At 60.1% G+C, this 27,045-nt stretch overlaps 1 protein-coding gene across 5 annotated transcripts; it reads right to left on the bottom strand.

Moving 5' to 3' along the window:
- Positions 1-27,045, bottom strand: CELSR2 (cadherin EGF LAG seven-pass G-type receptor 2). Of its 5 annotated transcripts, none has more exons than XM_053915217.2 (34): positions 23,222-26,980; positions 18,370-19,017; positions 16,335-16,557; positions 15,803-15,918; positions 15,539-15,627; positions 15,019-15,176; positions 14,450-14,613; positions 14,180-14,305; positions 13,670-13,836; positions 13,088-13,375; positions 12,828-13,002; positions 12,534-12,675; positions 12,239-12,359; positions 11,644-11,827; positions 11,372-11,473; positions 10,643-10,737; positions 10,174-10,383; positions 9,631-9,814; positions 9,407-9,535; positions 9,141-9,321; positions 8,824-8,991; positions 8,618-8,744; positions 8,305-8,505; positions 7,861-8,035; positions 7,454-7,566; positions 7,234-7,313; positions 7,018-7,144; positions 6,787-6,909; positions 6,083-6,210; positions 5,777-5,865; positions 5,484-5,672; positions 5,174-5,344; positions 4,834-5,068; positions 1-127 (listed from the first exon to the last, which is right to left on the bottom strand). In XM_053915217.2, exons 1-34 carry the CDS (start codon positions 26,535-26,537, stop codon positions 28-30), a joined length of 8,844 nt encoding a protein of 2,947 aa, XP_053771192.1. In that variant the 5' UTR covers positions 26,538-26,980; the 3' UTR covers positions 1-27. The 5 variants fall into 5 exon arrangements, with proteins under 5 accessions (XP_053771192.1, XP_053771193.1, XP_045059615.2 ...); XM_053915218.2 differs by lacking the exon at positions 1-127 and adding an exon at positions 1,552-1,665; XM_045203680.2 differs by lacking the exon at positions 1-127 and adding an exon at positions 2,778-4,510 and having other exon boundaries at positions 23,222-27,045.

Below are 27,045 nucleotides of genomic sequence, written 5' to 3'. Positions count from 1 at the left end.
CCTCTGGAATCACATCCCCTGCTGGACTCAGAGGCAGGCTCCTGGCCCCCAGAACTTGTTTCCTGTGAATTCTGTGACTCTTAACAGGCCAGTTGATGATAAGCATCTTCTTTTGGTCTGTATTTTTCTAAAATAAAATGAGTGTATTTTTATATTCTCTGTATATGTGAAAGTAAGTCCTACTCCAGTTCCTAATAAATTTCGAGTTAATGCCTATGTACAAGTCCAATGAGGGAGCCAGGATGGGCTTTCCCAGGCAGAGGGGCCTGAGTGGGCCCTTGGGCCTTGAGACTCCAGATAATCGGGCTATAACTATCCCCTCGTTGGCATTAGATAGAAACAGGTTGCTTTTTCTCAGGGCTTTTATGTCATTAAAAGGTCCAGATCAAGAAGTGTAGCTTAGACCTGGCTGGTGTGGCTCAGTGGATTAAATGCTGGCCTGTGAACCAAATGGTTGCTGGTTGGATTCCTAGTCAGGGCACTTGCCTGGGTTGCAGGCCAGGTCCCCAGGAGGGGGTGAGCGAGAGGCAACCTCAACTGATGTTTCTCTCTCTTTCTTGCTCCCTTCCCCTCTAAAAATAAATACATAAAATCTTTAAAAAAGAAGCAGCATAGCTTAATTCATGGTATGTGAAGCTGTCAAGCCAGGGTCTCGGTAAATTATTTATATTCTAAACTTGGGTGTCCTTTCATGGCCAAAGAATGGAGCCTCCCAAAAACTCTTGAGCATCTTGTCTGCTGTACTTACAGGCTGAGGGGGCCCTTCGGTGGGTACCCTGGTATTCAGTCTCCCTGATCACCACAGGCAGAAGATACTAGGACAATTCCTCACGGTCTACCTTATTTCAGTAGAATTGTTGTTCTCCTCTTACCTCTACTAGACTCCACGGCTGGCACCAGGCTTTATAGTCCCCTGCAATGCCTAGTGGTGTGATTTGTATGTGGCAGAGAGTTTCATTCATTTATTGAAAAAGTAATTGAGGGCAAGATGGGTGTTCAATGAATGACAAAGACCCATTTGTAACAGATGTAACTAAGGGTCTCCGTCTTCTCACAGCCTTTGACTTTGCAACAAGAACCAATTCAATTCCTTCTGAGTTTTGAGAGAATGTCTCTCTTCGAAGCCCAGGCCATGACTTAAGGAAGCCAGCAGGCAACTGGGCAAAGGGAGTACATGCCAGCTGGTGCCCACCCCACCCAGGCTTAAATGTCCCTAAGCGTCCTGCTTAGGTAGCAAAATGCCCCCCTGTTCCCAGGCCAGGGCCCTCCACTGCTTTCTTCTTCTTCTTCTTCTTCTTCTTCTTATTATTATTATTATTTTTAATTTATAGAGAGTGGGGAAGGGAGGGAGAAAGGAAGAGAAACATCAGTGTGTGGTTGCCTCTCATACGACCCCCTCTGGGGACCTGGCCTGCAACCCAGTCATGTGCCCTGACGGGGAATCGAACTAGCAACCCTTTGGTTTGCAGGCTGCCACTCAATCCACTGAGCCACACCAGCCAGAGCTTCTCCTTTTTATGGGTGACCTTCAGGTTCATTTCACACACTCACCTCTATTATAGTGACAGCTGCCTAGACATTCACCTTTTCCTCAGCCTCTTGCAGCTCTGGAATTCCAAAAATTGAGTTGGGGGACGAAGTATGGAGACATACTGAGTGTTTGACCTGGGAGAAATTTGGCAGAGGCAAGAACACCTCAGGTGTGTTTCCCAGCTAAGTCTTGCACCGGTGTCTAGTAAGCAGGACCTATTAGTGACTACCCACTCTGACAGAAGCACCGGAAGTTTAACAAGCCTAGGCACACACTTAGGTGGGTCCAGCAGATGGCAGGTGTGGCCTGGGTGTGGGCCAGGCCCTGGTAGGTCCTTAGAATCCAAAAGAGCTGCAGACCCATGCGCTGTTGCCACCTGGTGGCCAGAGAGTACAAGACATGTTCCTTTGGCCTTCTGGGTCAGTCCTGAATTTTGTACCCAACCCCACCCACTCCAAACCTGCTTGAACAATGTGCATTAAGTAGGTAGTGCCAGCTAGGGAGGAGGTCTGTCTGCCACAACAGTTCTTGTTTATTCACCTGTTGACTCCCTTCCCTTTGGTCTGGCTTTCTAATTTTCTCTTTATGCATCCACCCCTGCCCCCACCCAGTAGCAACATGGAGGGAAGCCAGTGTTTATTGGCCTCTTAGTTGTTACGCACTGTGAACTGTTCTAAGCACTTTACATGTGTTAACTCATTTAATTCTCATAAAGGCTCAATTAGGCGGATGCTATTATTATCCTCATTTTGCAGGCAGAGAAACTAAGGCCCAGAAAGATGAAGTCACTCAATCCAGTTCCTGGGTTTGTGTTCTTATAATCGCCTCCCTCAATTGCCCCCATGTTAACTCCCTACCTAGTTTGTTAAACAGACCTTTGAAAAACACGAAACTTGGGAATAGAAGTAATGTTGCAGAGTACATAGTATGAGTAGCTGCTTCATTTCCATTGGAGGAAAAAAAAAACACAAAATGGCCCAGAGATGTAGAGTTAGGAGGTACCCCATCACTGAGCACCTTGAAATTCTCACCATCCTCTCATCTCAGCCCTCCTTGTCCCCTGAATTCTGCCTGCAGGATGCAAGCCCTAAGGGGTTGGGCTGGAAACCTGCCTGCCCTATGCAGTCTCACGCACACAGCAGCCACTTGGCATCCAAGTCCCCTGACCTGGTCCTGCCTGCTCGTTTTCCAGAGGCCAGGCCTCCCGCCCTCTGGAAGGATCATGTAGAAGCAATGACGGCAAAGCTCGACCCGCACAGGACTAGTTTATTCAGTAGTATGGGGAAATGAAAAAACAAAAAACCACCAAGCACAAAACCCTACGATATTTACAGTAACAATCAAACTGTACAATCTGATGGTTAGTATCAAGTTAGAATCCAGCATCTTTGTACTTTTTAAGTCAAGTCATCAGTAGTAAAAACCAGTTAAATTTTTAACCCTTTGCAGGAATTGCTGAGGGGAGAGGTTGGGGGGAGAATCCATGACAGGGAAGCCAGAGACCAGTGGTACAGATGAGAAGCAGGAGCAGTTTTTGTAACCCCCTGCTCCAGAGGAAAGTCCGTGACAAGTCTGGAATACATGCTTAGCTTAAATGGTGGCTCAAATGAATAGTTGGCAGAACTGAGGAGGAGGGAGGAGAGGCAGGGAGGTGACAGCCTGGGGCAAGGGGTAGGGCCTCGGGCCCCATGCCAGGACTGCCGGGCACACACCCAGCCTGTCACAGCCACATCAGACCCCCGGGACCAGGTACGAGCCCATCCCAACACAAAGAAGCAAATAAATAGAAAATATATATTAACTCTCTCTTCGAAGGGAGCTGGGGCCACCGGGGTGGGTTGGGGGTGGGGGCAGTGGAGGAAGATAGAGGAACAGGACCTGGTCCTTTGAAGAAGAGAGCCAATTCCCAGAAGGGGTTAAAAATAGAACATGTCTCAGAGGCCACAGCAGGTCAGATGAAGTGGGGTGGTCTGTCTGATCTTGGGGGGTAGGTGAGTGGACCCCAGAACCCAGACTTGAGACCAGTGCTGGGAGCAACTGAGCCAGCACTACATTTAGTCCTCCTCCCTGTCCCACCCACACAACAGCAAAGAAGCGCAACTGAACGTGACTGGCCTTCCCCACGAGTGGGGCGGGCAGGGAAAAATGAAGCACTTTTGGGTCAGCAAACTGAGCAAACGCCTGGACTTCGCACATGGCCAGAGCCCAGGAAAAGGAGAGGGGCTAGGGTGGCCCGGCCTCCACCTGGGGGCACGGGTTCCCCTCAAAATGTGTTCATGCAGCATTTGGGGGTCCGGGGGCGCTGAGTCCTTCTGCCCCCTCTCTGGACGAGGCTTCTTCAGTTCCTGGGAGGGGCGGCACAGGCAGGGTGAGGAGCGCCCCTGCCCTGCCGCCCTCGCCACACTGAGGCCCGCCCGGGGCAGCCTGCAGGGCTCGGTGCCCTGGGTGCATGTGGCTTTGTCCTTTCCTTTTGGTGATGGCAAATGAGGGGCAGGCCCCCCAAGAGTCGCTCTCCTCCCAGAGGCACAGCAGATGGGAAACCGAGGAGAGGCTGGGGAGCATCCTGGGAGGTCCTATCCTCTTTGGGAAGGGAGTGGGGAGTCAGTTTCCAGCATATAAAAAAAATTAATCCCTGAAGTCATGAAGAGTGAAGATCCTTTTTTAAATTCTTTTTTTTTTCCTCTTTTCTGAAAAACTGTCTTGGAGATGTTGGCCCCAGGGGTCCAAAGTGCAGTGAGGGGGATGATAGGGGAGGGACTTGGCACTAGATGGCCTTGGGTGGGGTGGGCGCCCCTCCCGGCAAGGCCCAGGCTCCTCAGATGGACGTTTCGTCGCTGCTGCGGACAGGCGTGGGGAGCGGGGGCAGGATAAAGCACAAGACAGGAGTGGGGGCATGAGTGCCGCTGGGGAAGGCCAGGGAGCCTCAGAGTGTGGAAACCACCGGCCCGGGGTTAATGCAGGAAGTTAAAGAAGAGAAATCTGGAGAGGCAGGAAAGGAAAGTGACAGAAAAGGCAGACAGAGGGTTAGTCAGAGCAGAGGAGACAGTGAGAAGCTTCCACCAGAAGGAAACAGAAAAGCAGCCCCAGCTCCCCACCCTCCCTCACTTTGCCTGAGGCCAGGTTGGGCTGAGCCCACAGGGCACCATGGTTTGTGGGCCTGTCTCAGTAAGGGAGCTGGGCCACAAACACTGCCCGTTTGTCCTTTGTCGTCTGCCAGGGAGAGCAGGCTGGGGAGGCCTGCAGGCAGCTCTGAGCCCAGCCGGGGTCTCTGCACCCTGTCCCACCTTCCTGGCCACACTCACTCGGAGCCTGACGAGTCCTCATCCACGGTGCCTGCCTTGATGCTCATGGCGATGGGCATGACCCCGTTCAGCTGCTCCTGGAGACTCTGTCGGGGTGGGGGCCGGGGAGGAAGCCCACCCCGGCTGCCCTCACTGGCTGAGGAGCCCCGAGAAGACCCCGTGCCCTGCTCCAGGGGTAGCCGTAGGAGGCTGCTCTTCTCACTGATGGTGGGCAGACACTTCTTCTTGAGGATGCCTGTGGGCCAGGAGGGCAGGTACCATGAGAAGCAGGAGGTGGAAGCACGGGGCTGCCCTAGGGAGCCCCACTGGCCACCTGTGAGGCGTGAGGCTGTCCACTCACCTTTGTGAGGTTGGGCAGAAAGCCCTGGAAGGGGGCCCAGGGACCCCTCCCAAGGCAGGGCATCGCCGTTCTCCCGAGGCCGTTCCTCAGAGGCCCCATTGCCACCACTTTCCTTTGCTGTGGTCCCAAAGTCTCCCGACCAGGGGATTTTCACAGGTCCTGGGCCCCCATCTGGTGGAGGAAGAGAGTAGATGAAGGCCAGATAAGGCAGACAGCTAAGGGAGTCGCCACCCTAGCACTGCCTCCCAGGAACCCCAGGCCCTTTGCCCTCCCATTGTCCCCAAAGGCCATTGCCCTGGCACTGGCCTACCCTTGGGGGTGCTGTGCAGGGGCAGCCTCTCAGCCCCGGGCCCCAGCAGGCTGTCCCAGCCCGGCTCTCCAGGGAAGGCAACCGCCTCCTCCTCCTCTTCCTCCTCGCTGTCTGACGAGTGGGTAGAGGCATAGGAGCCACTCTGGTCATCTTCCAAGGACAGGTCACTGTCGGAGTCTGTGTCAGGATCTGGGAGAGGGGAGAAAGATCACAGCTGCCTGACAGCCTCTGCCCAGCAGAACCCAGGCACTGCACCCCCACCTGACCAGCCATCAGGGGGCATTTGTCCTCACCATGCTGCTGGTCTTGACCTTCTAAGAATAGGCTGCTGTGGTCCCCCAGGCCAGGGGGCCCTTGACCAGGGTTCAGTGCGGACTCCTCCCTATAGACACAAGACCATGATGGAGGGGCAGCCTGGCCCCGTGCCCAGTGCCCCATTCTCCTGGGTTTTCCAGTTCCTGCCCCATGTGTCCCTTACTGCTTCTCATTCAAGCTGCCACCAGTGTCAGCCATGATGTGTACTCCCAGCAGCTGGCTGGCCAGGAACTGGCAGGCACAGCGCTATTCTCCCCTCGCCCCAACCCATCACCAGGGCTCACCTCAGCAAGAAGGGGATGTAGCTGGGCTGACTCTTGCCCGAGCGGCTGGCACTGTGCAGAGAGCCAGCTGAGTCTCCATAGGGCTGGTACAGCCGCCCATCCGCATACGGGCTGGGGCAATTGTAGGACTAAGCAGGGAGCGGAGAGGTCAGTAAGTAGAGGAGCAAGATGGGGTGGTCCTAGGCTAGAAGCAGAAGGGCCAAGGGAGCCTGCCCTAAATTCTACCTCCCACACGCCCAGGTCTGAGAGAGGCCCCACATCTCTGCCGTCTCCTGCCGCAGGGCCCAGTGCTTGTGGCTCTGCCGTGGCAGTGCCGGTCTTATCCACTTCAAGTTCCCTGGACTTGGCTGTGAAAGGGCTTGCTGGTAAAAGATGGCACTAGGGACTGTCTCCTGACAGCATCCTGGGAGACACAGAAAATGCACCAAGAGTCCCAGGGGATTCTCAGGTGTTGGGCATTCGTGACCTGATTACCTGTCTTGGCCACTTCATCACCTTGTTCTTCCAAGCTCCATGCCCATCTCTCCCACATCAAAATCCTCCTCCCCACCCCTCAGGTCCCCCTCTTCCCAGGCCACACATAGGAAAGAATGGGGGGATGGAGGAAAAGTGGGGTCAATGCACAGAGAACAGGCTCCTTGGGCCTCTTGCCTCTCCCCCAATTCCCGGAGACCCCTCCACTTCCCAGAGCCCCGGCCCCTCACCGAGGTCAGAGTGGACTTGGTGGTCAGAGCAGGGTCGGGGCTGGGCTTACGGCTGCACGCAAACTTGAGCGCTTTCCGGACCTCCTTGCTAAGCACCACATAGGAGAGGAAGATGAGGGGGCCCTGGCAGGCAGGAGGCGGAACTGTCTCAGTGCTTATTCCGGGTACCCGAAGCCACACTTCCCCTCCTACCTCCCTGGGGCTCCCGCAGGCCTGGGCTGGGCCAGGTACCTGGATGCAATTGCAGGCAGCAAAGAGGTAGTGGAAGAGGAGGCTGTCACTATTGACGGAGAGCAATGCCAGCAGCCACGCGGCACTCAGCAGCAGGAGGACAGCGAAGGAGGGCCTCAGGCCCGAGCTGGGGAGAGGGGCGGGCTGTGAGTGGGGCCTTGAGGCCTCCCACACTGCTGCCCACCCTCGACTCTGGCAGCCACACTCCATACTCACACAGGGCCTTTCTTCTCGAAGCCCTGCCGATGGGCAGCACAGCAGGCCCGGGCCGCCAGGATGTACAGGAAGACGCTCATCTAGCAGGGGAGGGGGAGGTGTGAGGGGCATTGTCAGGGGACAGACAGCTTCCACTCTATGGGCCCTGGCAGCCTCAGCTCTTCCTAAGGAGCTCGGATTTGGAGGCCTCACTCAGCCCAGCCCGCTCTCTGGCACTTACTGAGACAGCAAAGGCCACAGGGCCAGCGAAACTCCAGATGAGGGTATCGTAGATGGAGAGCCAGCAGAAGTCGGGGTTCCCATAGCCCTCAGGGTCCAGGCCCACGGCTAGACCTGGGAGCATGGTGACAGTAGCAGGGGAAGGGGTGGTCAACGCCAGGAATCGGGCAGTCGGATGGGCTTACAGGGCCAGGCACAAAAGATGACATGAGCTGCCCACCATTTGTCCCTGCCGTCCTCTCCAGGATGTGGGACCCGGCTGCTGGGAGGGGGTTTCAGAGGCTGGGTTCAATCAGGGGGATACCCAGGGAGAACCTGACCTGGAGCATTGGGATGTAGGGCCTCTGGGCCTGGGATACGGGTGGGGAGAACATGGAATGACCAAGGCCCGGAACGGGGGTAGGGTACCTGTGATGAAGGCGGGCACACCCCAGCCCAGCATGTAGTAGAAGCGCATGGGGCCAGCATTGACGTCGCGCACCTCAGTGAGCGCCCGGTACAGGTGCAAGGCCTCCAGCAGAGCCCAGGAGAAGGTGCAGAGGAACAGGAAGTGCAGCAGGATGGCAATGACTGTGCAAGCGAACTGAGGGCCCGGGCCAGGTCAGTGGCCAGGCACACCCAGCACTCCCGTCAGGCAGAGGGCGAGGGCCTGGGTGTTGGGAGGTGCTTCAGGGGGAGTCGGGGCCAGAGCAAGGCACTTCTAAGGGGAGCTGGAGAAGAGGAAACCGTGGACCAGGCCCCAGGATGGGCTCTGTCAGTTGCTGCTGCAGGAGCAGGGTCTGGAGTGGGGGTGGGCAGGACTCCTAAGGGCGCCTGAGAGCACTGGGGGTTGGGTGAGGGGGGACATCTTACAGGGAGGTCAGCCTGGTTGATTCCCAGGAGGAAGACCAGCTGAGCTAGGCCCAGGGCGGCAGTCAGGTTCCGTCGGATGCCGTGCTGGTTGGAGCGAAGGGCGCGCAGGAGAGTGAGGAAGAGGAAGGTGAGTAGCAGGGCAGCCAAGGTGACCCCTAGGGCCACATATGTCAGTGTCTTCAGTGGCAGGATCTCTCCATTCTGCAGGGTGGGCGGCAAGGGGCCAGAGGAATTAGGAGGAGCAGAGCCCGAGCACCCGGCCTGGTGCCCTGGGCTCCCACCCCTGGCTCTGCGGGCTCCCCTTGGGTCCAACCTCCCGCCGGGACACGTCCATGAGCACAGCGAAGCTCGTCATGTGGTTGCACTGGCAGCTGACGTGGCTCTCGTTGCGGAACACAACTTCGCAGCCTCGGGCTGACCAGCCACCTGTGCCACTGACCCTGCAGGAGGGAGACCGGGTCAGGAGCCAGGAGGTTTTTTGGGCCCCAAGCCTCAGGAGCTAGGGGAGTGCAGGCTCACAGGATCGAATGGTTCCAGAAGACACAGATGGGCTTGGTCCGCTCCTCAGTCTCCAGCAGCCGGAACTGCACTGTGACTGGCTTGTCCAGGGCTCGGGGCAGAAGCTCTTCGTCGTCATGGACGCTGATGCTCACCACAGGCGTGTTGATGACCGGGCGTTTGGGAACCCTGAAGGGGGGTGAGCAGGGGCACAATCCCAACGGTGGTCGTGTGAATGGGGTGTGCCCCTCATCCTGGGCCTCATGCCACTACGCCTCGCACGAAGCCAGCGACCCGCTCTGCAACCCCGCCCCTCCTACCCCTCTCTGGACTCTCACCTCAGGCTGCGTTTGTCCGGGTCGTAGTTGTGGGGCAGCAGCCCGGCCAGGGTGCGATAGATGATGACGCTGGCCACAGCCTCACCCTGGCTCAGCTCCGGGTGCCGCCGCTGTCTCCGCGCCAGCTCCTCTGGCTCCTGGGCCTCCCCGGGGCCCGCGGGTCTGACTACGGGGGCTGTTTCTGAGAGAGGAACACGGTCCACTCAGCTGGGCCCTACATGGACACCCCAGCCTGGCCCCCGCCCCACCCAAGGCCCCCCGCTTACCTCTGAAGACGGACTCAGGCAGAATGACCGTTGTTTCAAGGTCCGAGGGCCGCTCCCCCCTCAGTGCCTCGTAGCGGGGCAGCTTGGCCCCAGCGAAGTTCCCCTTGTCCAAGCGAACTACAGAGATGACTAGGGAGAGGGTCGCAGGTCAGGTGGCCCCAGCACGGCCACCCTTGCCAGGGGCTCCCTCCACAGACCCCTCCCGCCTCGGGCAGCAGCCTCACCGATGTTGGGAGTGACGATGGTGAAGGGGCTTAGGTAGGTGTGCCGCATGTTCTGGGCCAGGGCGCTGGCGTAGGCCTCGTAGTGCTGAAGCAGCCAGGCCGTGCCACCCTCCGTCTGCTGGATCAGCTCCCAGTGCCGCTTGTTGGCCGCATCCAGGAGGGCACTCCCCACCCGCAGCAAGTTCTGGGGATGGGCACGGTCACGGTGGGCTGTGCCGGCAGCCCACACCTCTCATCCCCACCCCTGGCTCCAGCCTGTGCCTGGACCAGTTCATTGTATGAGATGCTGCTCCCTCCCCACACTGAGTAGCTCGAGCTCCAAGACAAACACTATTTTTTATGGGCACCCTGCTCTGAAAGCATCAGGAAGAGGTAAGTTACCTCGGTGCTGGGCCATGGCTCAGGAGGTTCCATGCCAGCTAAGAGCTGCCCGAAGACAGAGGTGGGTACTGCTCCCGACTCTGTCCCCAGGTTGCCAGGAGCAGGCTCATTCACTCAGACCCACCCCCCACTGTCAGCCATCCCGCCCCCTCTGAGCCCCACCTCGGTGAAGTGCACATCCTGTGTGGCCGACAGCCCGAAGCCCCGCTGGGCACTCTCGTGAGCCAGCAGCCGTGTGGCCAGCTGGTAGGCCACCTTGACATCACTGCCAAAGTAGCCGGCCGTGTGCTGTGTGGCATTGCGCAGAAGCAGGGCAAGCCGCTGGGAGCGTCCTGAGTCCAGGCCCGACTCGTTCCGCTGCAGTCGCTCAGCCTAGGATGGAGCCAGATGGGAGGGGAGGGCAGGGGGTCAGTGCAGGAGGGCGACAGTGAGGTACCCAGAGGGCAGAACTGGAACTCTGGAGTACAGGGCCCTCAGCAAAGGGGAGAAACGGCCTCTCCAAGGGGCGGGAGAGTGGGGGTCTCAGGAGATAGGCTGGTATTCCAGAATCCCTTTCTCAAAGTTGGCTGGGCCAAGTGAGACTGGGCAGGGGGAAGGGGAGGGAGTAGAGGGGACAAGGAGGTTCCCTTACAAAGCCCTTCAGCTCCGAGAAGGTGACTGATGTGCAGTTGAAGAGGTTTGGGGGGAGCCACCCCCTGTGCTCGTCACAGTGGCGCACAGCCGTCCCTGGGGGAAGAAAGCCAAGAGGCTGCCTCACAAGGGGACCACTGGAGGCCACTGAGACCTCATGGGCTAGAGACAGAAGACAGGCAAACAACCAGGTGGAAATGGGAAGACAAGCATGCAGAACAGTCTCTGCCAGATCAGCCCAGACAAGGGCTTCAGGAGCACAGGTGCATGGCCTCCTGGGGTCCCCCAACACCACTGCCCCTCTCCAGCCACCACCTCTGCTCTCAGTCACTTTCTGCTTGAGAACTCTGCTCATCACCAATCCAAGGACCGGGTCTCCTGGGACAGGACCCAGCACTGCCTCCTCCCCAGTCTATCTGTTTAGTGCACAACCCCAGGACCAGGCTGAGAGGCCTGTGGGACCCTTCTCTGAATTGCCAGCACCCAGCCCTGTGCTAGGCGCACTGCAGGTATCTCAGCACTTCTGTTAAGAGCCCAATAGGTAGGCGCCCTTCATCTGGGCACCCTTGGGAACAGAAGAATCGTGATCCTGGGGAGAATGGACATGGAATCTCCAGGACCTGGAGGCCAGAGAGGGTGTCACAGGATCTGCAGCCAGGGCCTTCCCACCCTCACCCCACTGATGAGAGGCCAAGTGCTCCATCTTGCATTCCAGGCCTCCAGCACCTACCAAAGGAGCCTCTGGGGCACGGGGCAGCAGCAGGCAGCCCAAAGCGGGTACGGGGCCACCAGATCCCAGCCTCGATGGCACGTGGGCAGCTGTCGTAATTCACTGCAGGGAGGCACACACGGTCACCCAGGAGCAGGTCTCCCCTGCTGCCCAGGATGCCCAGCCCTCCCTTAGCTCCTCAGGGATGCCACTGGGACCTGCTCCTGGCCTCCCTGAGACACCAGGACCTGGCACACCACAGGGTGGGCCACCCGCCCGTTGAGGGAGCCCACCTTCACAGCCATTGGTGGTGACCTCAGCAAAAGGGTTGTCACAGCGGTCACACTGGCGCCCAATGACGCCTGGCTTGCACGGACACTGGCCATCCTCAGGGTCGCAGACTCGGGACAAGGAGCCTGTGGGGTAGCAGTCGCACAGGAGGCAGATGGGGCTGCCAGGGGGCCGGTAGTGGTTCTCCTGGGAGGGAGGAGGAGGAGTCACCGGCTCAGGCTCCCTTTCCTGGACGCTCGTGGATCCTTTCAGCTACGGCCCCTCTGGAAAGAGGCTCCCTGACCTCAGGTCTCCCCTCAAGAGGAGTATTCAATATAGTTAATAACTGGCCATAATTGGGGGTTTAGCCCATCAGTGAGACACCAACCAGTCAGAACAGGCAGCAAACAACCAGTTCAGCGGGCCCAGAGCTCACTAGCTAAGTATCGGTCCTGGGTCCCCCGACTTCCCAGACATGTGAGGACAAAGAGTCACCTCCCCGCCTTGTTACAGCAAAGGAGCACCACCCTCGGTCTCCACAGGAAGTCTTTCCCTACTGCCACCCTCAAGGGCCCAGGAGGTTCAGAACAGAAGTCAAGGCCAGGGTCACACTGTCACCTTGCAGTGGCACTCGCCGCTTGTCTTGTTGCAGTCCGGGTCGAAGCCTTTGCTGACATCACAGTTGCATGGGCCACACGTGGGGTGTCCCCACCAGCCTCGGGGGCAAGGCTGGTCAATCCTGCAGGAAGGGGCCCAGGCAGGCATAAGCTCCCTCTGCCATCCTTGCTGGGTGTGGCCTTGTGTGGCCCTTCTGACCCTGGCTGCCATTCAGCCAGGTTCTCAGTACTCTGAGGGACAAACCAGAGATGAGCAGTAGCCACCGGGGCCTGCTGCTGTGGGCTGGTCCACTTACCTGGTCTCACAGTATGGCCCAAGGTAATTTTGGGGACACTCGCAGGTGTAGCCATGGGGGGCACTGGGCTTTCGGATACATGTGGACTGGTGCTCACATGGGTTCAGGTCACACACATTAGTACAGTTGTCCCCATAGTAACCTTGGACCAGAAAGGCAGGAGAGGCTCAGTTCCCACCCTCCCTCAGCACGTTCTGCAAACCCGCATTCACCCCCCTCCTTCCACTGTGAGCACCATACCAGCTGACCGTGGCACCTGATCACCTGCCCCGTTTTCCTGGATCCCTGGCTCACCTGGATCACAGCTGCAGGAATAGCTGTCCCAGTCATCACTGCAATAGCTGTTGGCAGGACACGGGTTCGAGTCACAGGGATCTGGCAGGCTGCAGCCCGGCTCCACGTTGATGCTTTCCCCACGGCTGGGATCCAGACTGCTAACCCCCTTGGGTGTCTCGCTCACCCGCACACCCTGGAAAGGACAGGGGTAGCATTGGCCCTCCGTGGCGCGGGCCTCTAGGAGGCGGCGGGGCTGGGAGGCCAGGAAGGATGCTTACCTGCAAACAGCCCCGGAAGCCACGGGCCACACCACTGGCTGGCCCAGGCACGCCGCCCACTGTAATGTTGCTCAGGTGCAGCCCATGGAGCCGGGGGCCAAGGTTGCCCTCTGCCTGCTGTTGCCCATAGTCGAAGGACAGGATGGCATGGCCAGGGCCCCCACTGGCTCCCAGTGCCAGCTCTGCATGGTGCCAGTCCCCGTCATTGGCCCGGCCTGGCTCCAGGCGGAGAGATGAGGCCTGGAGCCCTGTGCCCTCTACACTCAGCACCACGTGGCCCCCCCGCAGCTGGCACCGGGAGGGAGGAAAAGGGGGACCATCAGACCACCTTAACTGGCTCTTCATCCAGCCCACAGTTCCTCTTCCCCACCAAAGAACCCATCTTGCAGCCCCACCAAGGCCAGAGGACAAGGTGTTATTTCATTTGGGCCCCATAGATGGCAGCAGTGACCCACCAAACCAGTCCATCAGCCTTTTCATTTCCAGGAAAAACAGGACCCTGCCCACCCTCTCTGACCAGCCCCCTGGAGGAGGTGGCAGACCAGGCCAGGGCCCACCTGCCCCTATCGCCCTGTGCATCACCTGCAGGGTGATGGTGCTTCGCCCTCTGGTGACAGCCTGCAGTAGGACACCGTCGGCCTGGCGAGTGCGGAACATGAGGCTGAGGTGCCAGGGCTGGGAGATGGGCAGCGAGAGGCCCTGCCAGGCCACGAGGCTGCTGCCCAGGAAGCGCTGTGGGTTAGCCATTTCTGGGGAGGTAGATAAAGGCAGACTGAGGGGCGGAGCAGCCAAGTGCCTCAGGAGATATGATGCTTGGTGGCGGGTCCCTGGGAGGCAGGGTGCTGCCTCTCTTAGTGCCCACTCCCTGGTTGGCCCCGCCCTCCAGACCATTTACTTGCCCTGGGCCCGCCCCGCGCTGTGCCTAGGCCTGCCTGTCACTGGGCCCTTTGTCTCCTGTGCTACCCTCTCAGGGCTCTGCCCAGACATGCTTTTCCACCCACAGCCCAGCTTGGCTGGGCGCTGCCCAGTGCCTGCCCCTGCCAGGGTTCCCAGCATGGCTGACAGCTCCCGGACCTCAGCCTCTCCGCCTACCCTGGGCACAGCTCTTGCCCCCAAAGCCCAGAGGGCATTCGCAGCTGAACGAGTCCCACTGGTTCACACAGGTCCCCCCGTTGTGGCAAGTGTTGCTGTCACACACGTTCTTCTTGGCAGGGCAGCCTAGGGTAGAAGAAGGGGGCTCAGGCGGGGGTCCTGTGGCGGGGGCAAGAGGGGCTCTGAAGCCACACATGCGGGTGTCCCAGAGCAGGGACAGCCCCTCTGTGCATGGGGCTCCTGGACTTGCCCCACCCCAGGCTCCCATACCAGGCATGGTGCCGTTGTTGGCAATGAAGTCGGCCATGTCCACGTGCCGGCTGTCCACTTGCAGGTTCCTCATGCAGCCCACGAAGTGCCGTGTCCGGACAGGGAAGCTCTCAGGCAGATCGGGCACCCCCCCCAGCAGCAGGGGCCCTGTCAGATCCAGAGACCTGCGGCAGCGACAAGGGTGGTGACGTGAGGCAAAATGGGCAACCTGTGGCTCTTCCTTCTCCCCACGGCCTGCCACCAGGCCAGAGAGGAGGAGGGCCTCAGAGTCCCAGGGGCCCTGCAGAGCAGCACCAGGAGAAGGGAGGCACCGCCAACCTGGAGCTGTTCATCGCATACCCACTCCCTCTCCAGGCCAATGCATAAGGCCCTGCTGTCATCCCCCAGGCTTGCCCACTCCTACCCACGGGAGACTAAGACGGCTGAGGGAAGCAAGGTGAGCACCAGCCCTCCTCTGGGTTGGTTCCCATTTCAGGGCCCCCAAAGGCTCCCCTGCCCATCACCCCGCCCAGCCATAACCCCTGCCCAGCCCCTCACCTCACCCTGGCCCCGCCCTCTCCCCTGCTTACTTCTTGCTGCCCGCCTGGGTGCCCTGGGCAGCGCAGGAGTAGTTCCCCAGCACAGTTCCGAAGCGCAGGGCCATCCCCATGTCACAGCCGTCCACACTCACCACGGCCACCTTCTGCTCGGACGGGCCCTGGGGGAGCCCTGTCTGGCCCAACAGTGGCTGCAGACGGAGAAGGGCAGAGAAGGGAAGCAGTGGGCAAGGAGCCCACTAGGCTCGTGGGCCAGGCACGAAGACCCAGCACACACTGACAGCCCTTTGCGTACACACATGCACACACATGACTCACATGACTCATGAGCTTAAGTCAATGTCCATTCGCATGTGGCCGGCCTCATGGAACACAGAGCATCTACACTACCCACTGGAATGGAGATGCCCCAACAAGGTGGCAAATATCCACCCCTCCCTCCCTTTCCTCCAGAAGTGCTGTGACCTTCCCTGGATGCAGTGCCACCTAGGTCTGGGGGACCACCTGAGCCAAAGACATATGCCTCCAACTCCCTGACCCCTCTCACACCCACCTTATTGTAGTACTTCAGCTGCACTGTGTGCCACTGGCCATCACTGACCCCTCCAGGCACGAACGGGGACACAGTGGTGGTCGACTCCCCTAGGGAAAGGACCCGGGTGAGCTGGGACACGAGCTGAGAGCTGGGAATGGGGACGGTGTGCTCAGGCTTGGTCCCCGGCCCAGGTTTGGCTGGGAGAGTGTGTGAGTTGGGGTCAGGGGCCAGGAGGCATGGGGCCTCTGGGCTATGGGCAAGGGCACAGGGCACCCAGATCACCTGCAGAGAAGGTGAGCTGGACCTGCTCCTGGATCACCTCGAGGGCCACGAAGTCATGCTTCTCATTGAAGCGCCCGTTGTACAGCAGCAGGCCGTCACGCTCCTTGGTGGCAAACCTGTGGGGGGAGTTGGGAACGGGGGCAGGGAATGGGGCACCCACTGGGATGCCAGCACCCCAGCCATCCAACTAGCCTCGGATCCTACTCAGTACCATCCACAGGGCTGGCACCTTGGCCAAAGTCAGGGGCCAGGGGGTTAGAACGTGGAAAATGGGCCCAAACAAGAACCAGAGCCAGACCCCTGCCATTCTGGCTCCCTACCCTGGAGGGCTGGTGGGAAGAGTGATAGGTGGACCCTGGTGGGTGAGGAAAGTCTGCTGGCAAAGTGCACGGGCAACTCCAAGGGCACAGACGGGGTTCTGCCAATAACCTGCTCCGAGCACGTTCTCTGCCTGCCCACTCACCTTGTCTGTAGAACAGGAGGCACCCAGGCTCCCACCACGCACCCTCACCCCCCAGGTCCAGATACTCACGAGAGGGCCAAGGTGAAGTGGAAGCGTTGGCGCAAGCCACGGAAGGTGATGAAGGAGCGGGCGGGGAAGCTGCGTGTGGTCACCTGGCAGAAGGGCTTCTCGAAGTCTCCTGATGGGCAGTCGCACTTGAAGCCACCCACCAGCAGGTTGACGCAGGTGCCCCCATTCTTGCAGACGCCAGGGCTGCAGCGACCTGAGCGGGCACTCACCTCACAGTGCTCACCTGAGGAAGAGGGAAGGCAGGGTAAGGACCAAGCCCCTGAGAGGAGGCAGGGACTGGGACCCCTCCCCACCCGCAATACCTGCTGCGGTCTCCTGTGACCCCACAGTTCTCCCAAACTCTCCCTCTTCTTCCTCCATCTCCTGTGAGAAACCCTAGCCTTTCCTGGAGCTGTACCTGGCCCTCTGGGCCCTTCTCAGCACATCCCATATACCCCCTCCAACAAGCTCCTTGAAGCTCCCAGTCCCTCCCATACCCCTTTGGGCCTCAAGAGCATAGGCCTGCAAGGTCCCTGACCATAAGACCCAAATCCTAGTAGCCTTTGGTGCCAAGCAAGCTCAGGGGTGTTCTGGCCCCTGCAGGGGTGAATGTGCATGGAAGGAAGGGCCTACAGGTCGGCTTGAAAGCCAGTGCCAACCCCCTCCCCCCTCCCTCCCACTGGTGCTTTTGTCCCTGTCAGGCGCCAAGATCAGTTTCCTTCCCTGGGGATGAGACCAGGCTTCCAAACAGATCTGTCAAAGTTATGGGGGGTGTAGGGGGGGAGGTGAAGACACCCCAGGAATGGGGCAGGGAACTCCCACTCTGAGCCCTGGGGTCCAGGCTGAGGACCTTTGTGCATTTGGGAGATGCTAAGTTTGGAACTGAGCCCTGGGAGCAGACCAGGACTCAATGGAGGAGCTGAAAATTCCAACAGGAAAATCCACCCCTTTCTCTCCTTTCCCATTCCCAGATTCTAGAGATAGGTTCTCAGCTCCTGTGCCTAGTGACTGGCTCTTGTTTCCATGGAAACTGTTGTTCGCCTACTCTAAGCACCCCCCTTGTCATCCTCCTGGACAAAGACTCCACTCCCCTCCCCCAAGTCACCCCTCCCCTCTCCCCCACCACCCACAGCAGCAGCTGAGAGGAGTCAAGTCTGGAAGTTCTGGGCAGGAAGATGCAGCGAGGGAGGTGGTGGCGCCTGCCTGCCACTGCCGGCTGAGTCGTGGGCACGGCTCTGGAGGACAGGGAGTGAGGCCTAAGGCACTGGGAAGGAAGGGCTATGGGGGAGAGGTGAAGGGGTGTCCAGGGGAGAAATGGGAGGCTGCAGGGAGGGGTTAGGAGCACAAGGCAGAGGTAGGGACTGGGTCACAGACCAACAGGTAGGCCCCCTGGTCAGGACCGTTTGTTATGCACCTGGACAGGGTAGGACTATTCTACTCAGGGTTGTACAGGTGCAATGATCTTCTGAAACACCCCTGTCCCCACACCTGAGTCCCTCCAGGGCCCCCTGCTCCTCATGCCTTCCCTTCGGCGTCTGGGGAGAAAGGCACTTACTGTAGCTCAGACAGGTAACTCACTCAGTGTGGGGGGAGGTCAGGGTGGAGGCCCAGGCTCATCTCTAACCAGACTTCAAGGTGAGGCCTGGAGCAAGTCACCTGACCTCAACATTCCCTAAAGCACAGCCAACGTTTCCCACAGGCCAGCTCTGTCCATGTGTTACATTAATTAATTCTCACAACCGCTGTGCGATGCGAGCAGATTGATCCTTTGCATTTTAAAATTCTGAGGCACAGAGAGGTTAAGCAACTGGCTCAAGGACACAGCCACTAGTGACAAAGCTGGGGACAAATCCAAGCAGGTTGGCTCTACAGCTAGTGCTGCTCCCCCTGAGTTACATTGCTCCGGTGGGGAGAGAGGGGGTGGAGAAGGAGGACTCCCCTCTCCACCTCCTGCAATAGGTCGGTGTAAAAGAGCGCATGGGGTTTGTGAACGGCCAGGGAAACCCGTACCTTACTCTGGAAAGGAACTAGGCAGCAGACCCCTCCCTCGGCTCACCCGTGTAGCCGTCACGGCAGAGGCAGGTGTAGCCGCCCTCGCGGCTGCGGCAGCGCCCGTGGGCTCCGCAGGGCCGCGAGTAGCAGAGGTCCACCTCGGTCTCACAGTAGTCGCCGGTGAAGCCAGGCGGGCAGCGGCAGCGCAGCCCCCCAACGGGGTGGATGGGCCGGAAGAGCACAGACGAGGAGGCGATGAAGGGCGCGGAGGAGTCGAAGCGCAGCACCGACACGCAGCGCATGTAGTTCTCGCAGGGCTCGCGCAGGCAGATGTTGTCATCGAAGGGCAGCACGCGCTGGGCCGAGATGGCGGTGAGCAGGCTGCGGTTGAGGTACAGGCGCTCCTGCAGGTCCTCCGAGGGCAGGAAGGGCGGGCCGCCCCCGGGCCCTGGCGGCTGGCCCACCGACAGGCTCACGTTGAGGATGTGGCCGCCAGGGGCATCAGTGTCCCGCTGCACGTTGAAGACCACCACGTGGTCTGGGGGCGTGGCCAGCGTGGCCGCCACCGCTTGGATGAAGAGGCCCAGCAGTGGCGACAGGAAGCGCTCAGGCGACATGTCCTCCAGGCGCAGCGTGATGCTGTGCGTGAGCATCTCATCCGTGATGATAGTAACGCGCAGGGCGCACTGGGCCGTCACACTGTGCACACCATCTGCAAAGAGACGACAAGGGTCAGGACCTGGCCTGGGACTGGGATGCCAAGCCATAGACCTGGCCCTGGGCAGCAGCCCCAAGGACAGGGAGTGAATGGGGCTGAAATCCAGCTGCACACTGTCATGTTGCTCAATCGCCAAGGGGCTCCCTTGGATAGGACACCTGTAGGCAAGTCACCCCTTGAGGATGAGCCTCCACTGATCCCCTATGTACCAAGAGGTGCATAGGGATTCAACTTTCAGAAGTTCTCCTTGCACACTTTCCCCAAACCCTCTGGTGTGAAGCATGGCACACTTTTCAATGTTTGTGCACCTTTCCCTACCCAGGCAGTGGGTCCTGCTTCCTTCTACCAGACTACTCCGGGCTTCCCCACAGAAACCCTCATTCTGCCTCTTTCTTACCTCTCTACAGGACCAGAGCGCCAAGAGAGACCCACAAATATAATCCTCCCGCCCCCTCAGCCTCTGTATCTGGCCACTACCATAACCCTGACCCTGGCTGTGCTCCTCCCTCCCCTCCCACAGCAGAGAGTGGGGGATGAACTGGGTCAGTGGGCCACCTGGTCCTCCTCCCACTGAGCCGCTTGGCTGCTTGGGCGCAGGCCACTATCCCCATGGCAACAGCCCACACAAAGCATTCTTCCCGCCCAACTCTCTTAGGTTTCTGAGGGTAGCCTGGGGGGACTCCACCCCAGGAAATCCAGCTGAGCCACCTAGCCAGTGGCAGTACCATCCGCTGCTCTGATGCTCTGGAGGACTGGGGAGGAGGCACAGATGGAAAGGCTTGGGCCACTCAGACTCTAGACGGAGCCCCACTGGGCTCAAATCTTCTCTGGCCCTGGGCCTCTAGCTACTCAGCGCCCACTCGCCTCACAGCATTACACCGGGATGCCTGCCACACACTCACTCACAGACATCTAAGTACTAACACACTCTGCTGTCTCACTCCACCCACACACCCTAAGCCCAGCAGGGCCATACACACCTGAATGCACAAATACACAAGAACGGCTTTTATTTTGCTCAGAAATGAAAGCTGGAGGCCAAGGGGAAGGGCAAGTGGCTTGGCAGGGCTAAAAGCAATATTCATATTGTTGTTTACAATGCCTTGCACACAGTGGGTGTTTGGTAAATACTAAGATGTTGATGAGAATCTATGGGGTCTCTGTGAGGGGCCCTGAGCGGATATAAAAAAGGACACCGTAGCAGGAATGGGGCAGGAGGTGGCATTTCTAGGGGCGGGGGAGAGTAGAAGAGGAGTCTATGAATACACTCCGCTTCTCTTTCGTGCCTACTTCAGGTGGCTGACTCCACCAGGTGGCTCAGGTGAGGCTGGGAAGACCACCTCAGCCACGTCCTCGGCCCACTGCCCACCTGCCCTCCAGCCTCCAGGCTTGGGATTCGAGGCCCGCCTGGTCTCACAGCCTGCTTGTCATCACCCACTTCTCCTTCCACTCTCATCTCACAGGCTGTTCCTTCTGACATGGCCTGCCCAGCCACCTAAACTCACCTACTCTGGGAAGCATAACTGGATCTACGACCTCTGGCTTCAGTTTGCTCCCTCTTTCAGACCCCACTGCACTCAGGTAGGGTGCTGCTGCAGAGCTCTTGTGTACCTGGGGCCTCTGCCTGATGCTTCCTTGAGCAGACAGGTGCTTCAGATAGAAAGTAGCCCCAAGGGTCTACACAGAGTACTCCTACCTGATTAGGGAGGGGAGGGGACAGCCAAGGCCAAGGAGCAAGAGAAACCTCACCACCACTCAGCCCAGGGAAGAAGCACTCCTCCCTATGTTCCCCCTCCAGCATCCCAGGCCCCGCCTATGTCCCTCACCCACTGTGCCTCTGTTGCTTCCCATCTGGCCCACCATCTGTGGCCACCTGCCCCCTCTGCTATTGTCCCCCACCCCCAGTAGTTAACCTACTGCTCGCTCCTTCCTTTTTGTTCCTCTCCCCTGCCTTGATCTGGGTCACCCCTCAGGTGCAAAGACAGTGGTGGGAACAGGGATGAGGAGGGCATTGCCTGAGCCATCCTCCTGGACACAAAGCAGTTGGGATGGACTCTGACCCCCAGAAACACTACCTGAGCCCACAGCCCAGAGCCCAGCCAGTCACACCTGGAAAAGTGCCAGGTCCCAGACTGGCACAATCAGCCTCCAAGTCTCCCTTCCCCTGGCAGATGTGCCAGTGGAGGCGGTGGGCCTGGAGGGGTCTGCCACTCTGGGGGCTGAACAGGCTGTGGACAGGAGCTCCTGTGTGTCCTAGCAGAGTAAGAAAGAGGTGGGGAGAATTCAGGCTCCAGGACAGCCATCGGCCCAGGCTGGGGCAGCTGCAGCCCATGGGCACCAGAGAGGGGAAATCAGAGAGGCAGAAACACGGAGACCAAACAGGGCAAGACAAAGGCCCAGAAAAGAGCCAGCAATGGAGAAAGTGGGAAAGGGGGAGAGACCAACACAGGAGATGGGGAGAGGGCACTGGGGAGGGACAGTGCAGAAGGGCCCCCATGGGTAGGGCAGAGAAAGAAAGAAGAGACAAAGAACAAGAGAAGGAAAACAAAGGGGCAGTGGGAGTCAATTCCCCCTCACCCCAGCCTCCATGAACTTTGGGGTTGCCGTGGTGACTGCCTCCAAGGGTCAGGGCTGAGGGGAGAGGGTGGGGCTAAGGCTGGAGGGCCAGGGAGGCCCTCCCCTCTATCCCCCTGGAGCTGAGGTCTGGGGCTCAGCCCTGATAGGACCCTGAAAACTGGGTGGGGCCTTCTCTGCCCCCTATCCCTCAGCATCTTGCCACACTCACCTAAGGTGGACTGGGGTGAGGACAAGAGGGAGAGGCTGTTCTTTCCACCACCTGGCCTCCCAGCACAGAGAAGGACTCCCAATATAGGAACTCCAGCCTCCCACTTTCTCCTCCTGGAGGGGAAACTGAAGCCTCAAGCACACAGAACCTTGTCCAGGACCTCTAAACGCTCCCACAGCCTGGCTCCTGTGGTCCCCAGAGGCATGGGCAGGGGAGGTGTCTGTCCAGGAAGGACCATGATTTGGGAGGAGGCTGAAACCATGCACTGTGTCTCTCCTGCCTCTTCCTGCCCTCAGGCCCAGATCCCCTCCCGGATGTGTGCGGAGTTGGGGCGCATGACCTGTCCATCCCCAGGCTGCAGCTAACAACGGATCCTAGTTGTTCCCAGGCTTGGGGAAGGGGCTCAGCATCCTGGGGCCGGCCCCTCCTTGCTGATGGCGCTCACTCCCCAAAGCTGATAGAAAGACACAAGGCTGCCACCACCCCAGCTCTCCTCCCCCTACCCTTCTATCCAGGGAGTCTCCAGGCGGAGCGCTTGGCCAAGCAGCAGGAATGCCCTGTCTGGGTCCTGGCCAGGCTCCCACGCCACAGGACTGTTCTCTCCCCTCCAGATCAGGGGACTCTACCCTCAGAGGCCATTGGTCCACTGGCACATCCTGGTCCCCAGACCCAGGCTGGTGACAGCCAGCAGGGGAGACCTGGTGTCCTAGGAACAACCCATGGAGTGGCAAGGGGGCCCAGGAGGTCTCAGCCTGGCCCTGGCTTCACTGAAGCCCCTCCCCCAAGCTGGACCGAACCAGGGCCTCTGACAGTGGGGTCTGTTTGGACAGAGACAATGAGCTCTGGCCTCACTTCCGGTGGGAGCTCTGAAGGGGGAGCCAGGCCAGGCTCTTTCTGCCTGGAGGGAAAAGAATGCCTGAGACAAAGTCCCCCTCAGCTGGTGCAAGGCTCAGCTGGGAGCCAGAAGGGGCCCCCCCCCGAAGAGGCCCAACAGCAGGGTCCTGACCCCACAGCCCTCAGTTCTGTATGAGATAACAGGAGTATCTTGCTGGAGTGAGGGGTGCTAAGGGGGCTTCCTGGCCTCTGTGCCCCTCCCCCAGCTCTCAGGAACCCCCAGTCTTCCACGCGCCTTTTTCACATTTCTTGGCAGCCAGGGCCAGGGCAGCCTCACAAGATTTCCTCCAGCAGGTCACAGGCTGGTAGGCAGGGGGCAGCCAACCAAAGTAGCCCAGCTCAGCCTGGGAGGCGGTTGGGGCCTGCACTAGCTGCCAGAACTCTTGGGGCTCCCTCCCACAGGGCTCCTGCCCCTCAACCTCTGTGCCAGGCACCAGGCAGAACAGTGGGTCAGGGGTTTCTCTTCGGCCAGCTGCCTGGTGCCGCCACCTCCCCAGCATCACCTGGGCCCTTCCTTACCTGACACCAGCACACTCATGACAGCCTCCAGAGGCCGGTTGTTGTCCAGGGCCCGGCTCAACCGCAGCTCCCCGGTGGAGGCGTTGAGCAAGACCAGGCTGAGCTCGTTTCCCCGCTCAAAGCTGTAAGTCAGGCTGTCTGAGACATCAGGGTCGTGGGCAGGCACACGGCCGATGGTGCCCCCAGGGAAGCTGCTGGAGCGGTTGGTGACATAGTTGTTGAAAAGGATCTCAAAGTTGCCTAGCACTGGCGGGTTGTCATTGCGGTCCAGCAGGCGGACGTGGACCGTGGCCCGGCTCACGAGGGGCGCCGACGTGGCCTGGATGACCAGGACGTACTCAGGCCGGTCCTCATAGTCCAGGTCCACCAGGGCGGTCAGCTCCCCAGAGAAGATGTCCAGCTGGAAGACCTCAGGGATGTTGCCCTCTACGATCTGGTACATGATCTGGGCATTGGTGCCTTCGTCAGGGTCCGTGGCTGTGACCCGGGCCACGGCCAGCCCAATGGGGCTGTTTTCTTCCACAAACACATCGAACTCGTCCTGCTCAAAGACAGGTGGATTGTCGTTCACGTCCAACACAGTCACCGTCACGTCCATGGGCGTGCGGGCTGGAGGCATCCCCTTGTCCACTGCGTATGCCCGCAAGACGTACTGGGCCACGTTCTCACGATCCAGCCTCCGAAGTGTCCGCACAATGCCCGACGTGGACTCTACGATAAAGTCACCGTCCCCATCGTTGCCCCCTTGGAAGGTGTAGAAGACTCTGCCGTTAAGCCCAGAGTCACGGTCGGTGGCTGAGATCTGCAGGACGCTGGTGAAAGGGGGCACATCCTCATAGACACTGCCCTGGTAGGAGTCCCGCAGGAACTGAGGGGCGTTGTCATTCACGTCGTTCACCAGGATCTCCAGGTAGGTGGTGTCAGACTTCTGGGGAATGCCATTGTCCCGGGCAGTGATGGCCAGGGTGTAGGATACCTGGTCCTCGTAGTCCAGCTCTGCCTGGGTCGTGACAGCCCCCGTGTCTGCATCGATACGGAACTGGGGGATGCTGTCCTCCATAAAGTAGGTGATGCGGGCATTCTCGCCGGTGTCCTCGTCCGTGGCACTGATCAGCACCACTGTGGTGCCCGCTGGCCGGTCCTCGTTCACGTTCACAGTATAGTGGGAGCTCTGAAAGACCGGACGATGTGTGTTGGCGTCAGTGACATTCACCACCACCTGTGCCGTGTCCTGCCGCGTGCCGTCAGAGGCGGTGACAGCCAGCACATACTGCCGCTCAAGTTTGTAGTCCAGCGGCAGGGCGAGGGACACCAGCCCACCACCGCTCTGGCTGGTGATGGAGAAGCGGTTCCGGGTGTTGCCGCTGGTGATCTGGTAGGTGATGACGCTGTGGGCATCACGGTCCACGGCCGACACGGTCACCACGCTGGTGCCCACAGCTGCATCCTCGTTGAGCCGCACCGTGTACTCTGGTTGGGTGAAGGTCGGGTTGTTGTCATTAACATCCAGGACAGTCACGCTGACGCTGGCCGAGGCAGTGAGCGCTGGGGTGCCGTGGTCTCGGGCTTCCACCCCAAAGCTGTAGAAATCGACTTCTTCACGGTCCAGCTCGGCGGCCACGGAGATCCACCCCGTGCCATTGTTGATGGTGAAGGGGAAGTCATGCCCGACTCCAGCGAGGCGGTACTCCAGGCGGGCATTGTCACCAGCGTCCGCGTCGATGGCCTGGACATGGAGAACCAGGTAGCCTAAGGGGACACTCTCCAGAACAGTGGCCTGGAAGGGGGTGCTGACGAAGATGGGAGCATTGTCGTTGATGTCTAGGACTTGCACTGTCACGAGGCCAGACACGTTGGAGAGCGGGGGGCGGCCACCATCCTGTGCTCGGATCCGTAGGGTGTACTCCTTAGTGGTCTCGTAGTCTAGAGGGCTCACGACATCCAGAGCCCCAGTCTGGGCATCCAGGTAAAACTGCCCCCGGGCGTTGCCACTCATGATGCTGTAATGCACCAGGGCGTTACTGCCCTTGTCTCTATCTGAGGCTGTGACTCTGAGCACTGGGGCCCCCGGGGTCACATCCTCCCGCACCTGCACCACGTAGCGCTTCTCACTGAACTGGGGGGCGTTATCATTGTCATCCTCCACAGACAGGAAAACGGCAGCTGTGGCGCTCCGTGGACCGGGGTCCCGACCCTGGTCACTTGCCTCCACTGTCAACTGGTAGGATTCCACCTCTTCCCTATCCACAGGGCCACGGGTTCGGATCACCCCAGAACGAGGGTCAATCTCAAAGACTTCTGAGGGGCTGCCCCCAGGCCCCTCCAGCAGGCGATACAGAATATTGGCATTGGGAGGGGCGTCACCATCCGTGGCTCTGACAGTGAGCACCTCGTAGCCCACCTCCAGGTTCTCCCTGAGGCTCTCCTTGTATTCCTGCTGCTCGAAGACAGGGTCGTGATCATTGGTGTCAGTCACCAAGATGGTGAGGGTGGCCAGGGCACTGCGTCGGGGCATGCCATGATCCTGCGCGGTGACCCGGAACACGTGGGTGCTCTTGGTCTCCCGATCCAGCTCCTCAGCTGTGGTCACAGCGCCCGTGATTGGGTCCAGGGAGAAGAAGTGGCTGGAGCGGCTATCGAAGAGGGCATCCATGGTGTACTCCAGCCGACCTGCCTCCCCCTCGTCCGGGTCGATGGCCCGCAGGGACGCCACAGCGGTACCTGCTGGCTGGTTCTCGGGCACTGTGGCCTGGTAGCTGGGGGGCTGGAACTGGGGGGCTGTATTCACATTCCTTTTCCGACGCCCACCCGTGGACTCTTCTGCTGACCGTTCCTCTGCCCTGAGCCCTGGGGTCTGCACCAGCTTGCAGGACTGGCATCGCAGCCGTGGGGCCTTCAAGCACGGGTGCTCTTGGGGCAAGGTGAGCTTGCCCTGTGGGGAAAGGTGGCCTCCGATGCCCAGGAGGCGACAGCTCCAGGGGCAGCCTTCCGGGGCTGGCGGCAGGGGGATGTGAGCCCCGGATTCTGGACACCAGACCCTCAGACCATCGTGATGTGGCACCAGATGGCCAGTCAGCTCTGTCCCCTCATCCCTGCAGCGGCTGGTGTAGAGCCAGAGGTTCGAGGCTGAGGCCGGACAGAGCCAGCCCACCGGGGCGCAGGCCGCGGACGATCCGCGTCCTCCGGTCCCCAGGGAACGACAGGGCCCCACTTGGTCTCCCAGGAGTGGCGGCAGCGGCAGCAGTAGCAGCAGCACCACCAGCGGCGGCGGCGGCAGCGGCGTGGAAAGGGGGGTGCGGGCTGCCCGGCTCCGCATTTCTCCCTGCTCCCGGCTGGCCCGGTCAACGGCGGCGGCTCCTCCTCCGGCTCCTGCCGGCCCCGCCGCGCCTCATGCCCGGGCCGGGGCGCTGGTCCCCGGGGGCCACTCGTGCGTTCCCCGGGGGACCTGAGCCTTGCTGTCTCGGCGGGGCCGGCGCTGCGCCCTCGGATGCGCCCGGGCTCCCACCGTTCTTCGAGCGGGCCCGCACCCGGATCACCCCGACCACCGCGGGCTGGCGCTGCGCCTCCACTTGCGCGCCCGGCTCTCGCCACCTGCGCCCGCGAGCTCCGCGCGCCCCAGGCCCTGCCGGCCCCCCGATCCCCGAGGTGCCCCCTCCGCCCCGGCGAGATAGCCCACCTGCGCCCGCGGAGCTGCACACCCGGACCCAGCCGCCCCTGACGACCCCGCGCTGCCCGCTCGCGCCTCGCGTCCGCGCCGCGGCTGCTGCTGTCCCCGGGCCCAGCCCCACGCTCCCCCGCCTCCCGGGCGGGCCGGCGAGCTCTGC

The sequence above is a fragment of the Desmodus rotundus genome, chromosome 12, assembly GCF_022682495.2.
Source record: "Desmodus rotundus isolate HL8 chromosome 12, HLdesRot8A.1, whole genome shotgun sequence".
NCBI lineage: Eukaryota > Metazoa > Chordata > Mammalia > Chiroptera > Phyllostomidae > Desmodus > Desmodus rotundus.
The sequence above is the reverse complement of the archived record's forward strand: the minus strand, read 5'-3'. Positions and strand labels throughout refer to the sequence as shown.